At 41.4% G+C, this 7,010-nt stretch overlaps 1 protein-coding gene across 1 annotated transcript in view; it reads left to right on the top strand.

Annotated features, from left to right (window-relative positions):
* LOC111864687 overlaps positions 1-7,010 on the top strand; it is a 32,626-nt gene that overhangs the window by 618 nt on the left and 24,998 nt on the right. The window contains 1 exon segment of the mRNA XM_033751536.1: positions 3,567-3,620. Within this exon segment, the coding sequence (XP_033607427.1) occupies positions 3,567-3,620 (54 nt within the window).

Below are 7,010 nucleotides of genomic sequence, written 5' to 3'. Positions count from 1 at the left end.
CTACCCTAACCTCCCTTCTACTACTACTACTACTACTACTACTACTACTACTACTACTACTACTACTACTACTACTACTACTACTACTACTACTACTACTAGTACTATACTGCCATTACTACTACGGCTACTGGTGGTACTAATAATAATAGTAATTCGGTTCCTTTGTGAACATGGTAAACTTGGCCGCCGACATTTGTTTTCTTAACAATGATCTGGCTGCTTGCAATTAGTTGGTTATTTCGCCAAATATTTAATAGAACAAAAATATTTGAAGTAAAATTGGTGGACCCCAGTGAGATCCATATTTCATTTCATATGCCAGTATATTGTACATTGTATTCTTTTTAGATTCATAAAATATTATAATATGTTAGAATGATTGCCTTCCAATAACTTTAATATTATACCCTCCTCCGTATATCAACTGTCATCAGCATTTGTTGAATTGTGAGATTTGAGTGCCTCACAATGGTGAGAGTGAAGACCACTGCTCTATCCTAATGATGGAAGCAGCGTCTTCTCCGAAACTTTGGTAAACATCAACAAAACTACACGTTGTCACAACCCACAGAAGGCAATAGTCTTCATAATCACCGCCTTCAGAATTTGAAGTGCCACATGAATATTACTGTCGCCTGGGGTGACTCATCGTGTAGTCTGGTAAAAAGTTACCAATGTTTCAAAAGGAACCTGACTCCCCCCCCCCCTTGAGGACAGATAAACGTCACATACCAGAAAACATTAACCCTTTTTTGTGTGTTATTTAAAGGCGGTTTGCTAAGATGATTGATGAATTAGAAAGGATTTGGAAGGAAGCGGTAGTGGCCTATTCGAGGTACTATCCCTCTAATTGCCTGTAGGGACTGAGGAAAATCACGTAAAACAATAGGATATCCGGCGTCGTAGCCGAGTTTCTAACTGAACCGCCCGCATACAAGTATAAAACGTCGCCTAAGGGCCAAAATATTCTGTGCAACCGTCATTTTTCGAGCTCTTTGGAAGAATTTTATATTACGTTTATTTATAGTATAGGTCTATCCTAACCATTCTTTGCTTTTGCCTTTATTCCTCCCATTCTTCTCCCTTCTTTCTTTTTCTCTCCCTTTTTCGCGTCTACTTTTTCCATTAGTCCATTAAATATACTACAATTTTTCTTTGGGTAGTGGAGCGCAACCTTTCCCCTTTACGACAGGAACGTGCCCTCTCATTTACATTCCGGGAGCCTCAGTGCGGAAGAGAATTGTACAGACAAAAAAAATAAGAGATAGTCAAGCAAAGCTTTTTTTTTAAATTCTTGTTTTTTCTTTCAATTTGTTTCCGCGTTAAAAGTGTTTACATTTGTTTCCGGATTTGATATAACCTTCCCCTTATATATTTTGAGGTCTAGAAAATAATTTATGTTGGGTTTCTAGACAAGTTAACTCTTGATCCAGCTCCAGTGTAACCAAACTTATAGTCAATCCACTCTACGAACAAGGTTACGTCATACTTTGTGTAGGCAACCTTACGGAACAAAGTTCTGCCTATGAATATTTGAATTTCACATCGGCGTATGAATATCGGAAGTATGCTGAAAAGAGTATATAGTAACATTCTAATGATGACGTAACGCTCTACGTCACTAACTGACGATGACGCACCCTCGTTCCAACAGTGCACTGAGTATAGCATATTTGCTGTTACCTACGGCAAAAGCAAAAATGAGGATGTTATTTATACAGGATGGCCAACTATATTATCGTTCCTGCACGTAGCCCTCAAGTACTCTACTCAGTCTAATATAAAAGTAAGTTATTTTCATGTTACTTTGAGACTCTAGCAGCGCCCTGAATACATTAGAGCTGAAGGTTTGATTATTCATGAGTGATGAAGTTGGAAGGATTTGGAAGGAACTGTTGTGGCCTAGTCGGGGTACCATCAAGGAATCTACCTAGAAGGACTGAGGAAGACCTCGGAAAATCAGAATCAGTATGGACGGTGTACCTACTGAGATTTGAACCGTAACTCCCACGAATAAAAGTCTATAGCGCTAATACTAGACGACTATTTTCGATAACTATTTTGAGAAACTGACAGTAGGTCAGAATGTCACAAAATATACAGTTTTTTATGGAGTACAAACGCTCCGTTATTAAGGCCCTGTCATTGTACAGGGTCCGGCAGGGAGGTGTGATGGTTTTCAGAAAAGTAGTACACAGTTATTTTTTTTACGAATAGCAAATTTAATGTTTTTAAAGAGTATTTACGATGCTGTAACAAAAAATAAGAAAATTTAAATCCATTTTCGGAAAATCACATCATGCAAATGGCCGCCGTTATTGTCAAAGCATTTTTGCAGACGAGCGGAAAAGTTGTACATAGTTCTTCGAAGCATAGCAAGTGGAATCGCTCCAATTTCTGGGGTGCGGGCAACTGAAAGGGCCTCAAGAGGGCGTGGTTTGTCGATGTAAACCTTAGCTTACAGGTAGCCCCATAAAAAGTAATCGCACGCCAAAAGATCTGGGGATCGAGGGGGCCACTCCACATCCCCACACTTCGAAATGAGGTGCACAGGAAAATATTCTCTCAATAAGGCCATTGATTCTCTTGAGGTATGGCAAGTTGAAACCAAACTGTAGTGAGGTCGATGCGACGCCTTCGCAATTCAGGCAGTAAGAACTCGTGCAACATTGTCATGTAACTTTGTGAGTTTACTGTTACAGTGCATCGCCTTCCATGAAAAAGTAAGGCCCAATTACGCCAAAGCGGGCCATTCCGCACCACACAGTGACTCGTTCGCAATGCAGGTGTCTTTGGTGGAGTTCTTGGGGATTGTTTGCCGACCAGTACCGGAAATTTTGTTTATTGACGCTTCCTGTCAAGTGAAAATGCGCCTCATCACTCATGATGAGAACAGTGTCATCCCTCAGCACTTCCAGCGTGGTTTCAGCAAACGTAAACCTCCGTATGAAATCGTTCTACTGCAGTTCTTGAACCACCATGATTTTGTACGGGTGATAGTGAAGGTCAAAGTGTAAAATTCCGCGAACTGACCTCTCTGACATCCGCAGAGCGTGAGCGTGCCGTACCGCTGACCGACATGGGCTGGTCTCCACAGCTAGTCGAATTCTTTCGTTGTTTTCCGGAGTCCTGATAGTTCGATCGCCTCCACGAGCTGTACCCGGTCTCACAGATCCAGTTGTCCTGAAGTTCTTCACCCACTTCATTATTGTCTTTCGAGACGGAACGGCGCCATGTCGACCAACATTGAAATGACCACCACCGAACTACCCGTTTGAATAAACGTCTCAAAAACAAAGGCGCGATATTAAATGGTTCACGGTTCCATGGCCACTGAAATGGCGTCTAACAGTGAGTAACTGCCAACCATTGCGCATGCGCTAGTCCCCTTACCCCAACTTTTATACCCATCACAAATACGTCACACCTCCCTGCCGGACTCTGTACATACTTCTTTTAATATTATCCTCTGACATCCGACCTGGTCTCCAAAGAAATTCTCCCTCTTCAGAGTTTATGGTTAGAATTTAGGCATTTTCCTAATTCTGTAAATTTCAGAATAGGTGTAATTTCATAGGAGAGCGAAATTATTACGAAGAAAGTAATAGTGTTTGAAAGCGAATTTCAATTTTCTATTCACATGCACGTGACTTAGAGTAACAGTTGGTACAAAGTACAGTACTTTGTTCCATGACATAAGCCGCAACAAACTTTCAAAGTAAACGCAAAGTTGTTCCCGTGCTTAATTAATTTAGCAACGCGCCATGAATGGGTATTTGGGGGTTCACAGCATAGCTCCACGATTCTTGACCTCGGCACTAGATGGATGTGACTTGTCAGCTTCACACCCCGGCCGCTCTACCTCTGGTGATCCTCAATGTCTGTTGGATAGGAGATTGGGTGGGCTCCCAAGCAGGTTTCGAAGCGTTGGAATGGAGAAAATTCCCTTGGCCCTGCCTCTTGAAGCAGTGAAACACAATTTTGAGCTTTGTTGTTTGATAGACGTTAATATTACAGACCTATGTATTCTGGTATGTGACGCGGTGTAGTCTGGAAGTTTTGTACCAAGTTTATTACGAACCAGTTTCCTCCAGCTTGAGAGAAAAGGCAGAAGGTTCATCCGAAACGTCTGCATATACTACAATGCGACCATGCAAGTGGATGTTGTATTATCTTAAGAGACTATTTTTGTAGTATCCTATTATTTTCATTCCTGAAGATGGAGGCAACATGATATACCGAAACGATAGTATCTACCAGGTTACACGACATCACATTCCAGATACATATGATTTTATGAGTATATTTGTTTAGAGCTCTATTTCTTTTGAATGGAACTGTACAGTAACTGCATATCCCAGAGGAAAAGCAACAAAGATGGCGTGCTTTGATAATGTATTCAGTTGCAACCTAGCGAGAAAAATGTAAAGGGTTTGCTGACTTGCAGACTAGTGTATGTGGGCTGCTGGGAAAGTCTGTCTCTGAAACGAAATAATTCAATTGCTTAATGTCCCGAAGTTCAACTTTTACAGCTGTCTGTGTTAGTGCGCTCATTCATACACTTCAGTTAACCCACGATTAATAATCTCGCTCCTGAATCTCTTTTATCAGAACTTGGTGCAGCCTTCTTCACCGTCGCAGAGACGTTACAGTGTCTCAGGACACTACTTCGATTCCAGTTTGCAGGTCCCCCCTCCCCCCCAAAAAGTAATTGCTTCGTCCATTAGCGGATGAAGACAGTCAATATAAATCGACGCAAACAAGAGAGAGAGGGAAGGAAGGAAGAATAAACTAAAGAAAGAGATAAAAGCAAAGACGTAATTGTTCCTGTGTTTAATTAATTAAGTACCAAGCTATTAAGATGTATGGGAGAGTGGAGGTATAGCTCCACCGTTTATGACCTCTGCACTGGATGGAGGCGAGTTATCAGCTTCACGCCCTGACACTTTTACCCCGGGGAAAAGGGCCCCGCCATCGACTTAATTGTAGGCTGTGTAGGCCCCAGGCAGATCTGGTTGCTATGGGGACAAGAAAGTTCTCTTGGCCCAACTGGGAATCGAATTTTTCGATGTGGAAAGAAATTGAAATCGACTAGACAGTTCTCTGTGTAGTTGTACCAAATTTCGTATCTCTCAGATGATTTAGGAGATGAAGCATGCGGAAAGTTTAGCTGTCTTTTTGTTTATCTACGCGCTGAGAAGCTGGCGTCGAATTTCCTTCTGAATATATTTGATAAATATAGAGACAGGTCTTGTGCTACACCTACCGGCTTTCCATCACGGAAGCCTGGGCTCAATCCCGGGGTAGTCCATGTAGGTTGTGGCAATTGAGCAGTTTTTCTCTCCAAGCACTTCGGCTTTCCCCTTCCACTTTACCATCCCACCATCGCTACATACTCAACCATCAGGGGCTGGTATGATAGGCCCATTTAAGGCCGTAGTACTCCATATTACTCCACCCTTAAAACTTAAATAACTCCATGGAGCTTATTTCTTCTTGAGATGCCGCTAGTTCAAAACAAGACACGCAACATAACAGGAAGGAACACAGCCCACCACCTCGAACACGCATGCGCAATCGGGGGACTCTATGTAACAACCTAAGGAACAATACAAAAGACAGTAGTTCCGTCATCCATTAACCTTTAACACCTGATGATGACCACATTGGTCGAAACATGTAATGTAAAACTTCAAAGTTTTATAGAACACTAGTGCTGCATGTAAGACTGTGGCACTAACTGATACTGAAGAAGAAAGCAAGTAAACAACTGAAGAGATGCAAGTAAAAACACAAATATGAAAGGACTAAAGGCAGAAGAATGGAAGTAAGAAAGCAGAAAGAGAAGACATTAGCAACCAAACGAAAAGAGAAGGGAAAGGATAAAGACTAGAGACAGGGAGAGAAAGAGAGAGAGAATAAGAAAGAAAGGAAGACAGATAGAAAGCGACGTAATTGTTTTGAAGGGAAATATTTAACCTCGAATGTAACAAAATAGTTTCTAAACTTGAAGTAATTTGGCCGGTCATTACCGGCAACCAGGAATTTCATTTGTTGTACTGCTTGGGTGACGTAACGGCGCAAAACTAATGTATTTCACTGAAATGGCTAATGTTGCGCAGAGCTTCGGAGCATATTAAAATCCCTCATTTCGCCTAAGTGCACATTTTAATTTCAGTTCACAAATTACACGGTTCTTTTTCATTAACTTTTGTTAAGTAATTTCAATATAATTACATCTCTTTTGTTCTGGTATAAGACAACCAATATACTATAGAATTCAATTATGGCCCAAAATATTGGCACGTGTATTTGTGACTAGTAGACGGGGTTTGGATCAGTGAGTCTGTTTATTGGATATTCACTACTCACAACTGCAAATAATTATAAGACATTCAAGAATACCGTAATTATAACACACAAATAAAGTCTTCTGTAACTGTTTTCACTAGTCGTTGCTAGGTAACAGATCTAAAGAATGGCTATTCCTCTGCTAGCGTCCTGTCTCCGGACCCACACAGCTTTGTATCTACCGGGAGCACACTGCCTGAGGCGTGAAGCTGATCGCTCACCACCATCTAGTATCGAGTTAAAAGTAGTGGAGCTATACCTCTACTTCCCCATACATCTTCATGCCACAGTGCTTAATTAATAAAGCAAAGGTACAACATTACATTTTTATGCCTACTACGTCACTATCTGTCCGATCAAAGTGGCCGCGCGGTCTTAGGCATGAAGTATTTTCGCCTGCTCGAAAACTTGGGTCGTGTGATCGAATCCCAAAAGAGGCATGGATGTTTGTTTGTGTTTATTGTTTGTTTAAGTTGTTCTGTGTGTAGGTAGCGGCCTTGCGACGGGCTGATCCCCCATTCTAGAAGTCCTACTGGCTGTGTATAGATTAAAAACTGAAAAAGAAAACGGCCAAGATCCACAAAGACTGTAAAACCATTGACAGACAGACATGTGATCATCAGATGTCGAAGAACCCTGAAAGATATTTTAGGTAT

This window comes from Cryptotermes secundus, unplaced genomic scaffold (genome assembly GCF_002891405.2).
Source record: "Cryptotermes secundus unplaced genomic scaffold, Csec_1.0 scaffold441, whole genome shotgun sequence".
In the NCBI taxonomy this organism is placed as follows: domain Eukaryota; kingdom Metazoa; phylum Arthropoda; class Insecta; order Blattodea; family Kalotermitidae; genus Cryptotermes; species Cryptotermes secundus.
Note: the sequence above shows the minus strand (reverse complement) of the source record. Positions and strands in the feature narration are given on the sequence as shown.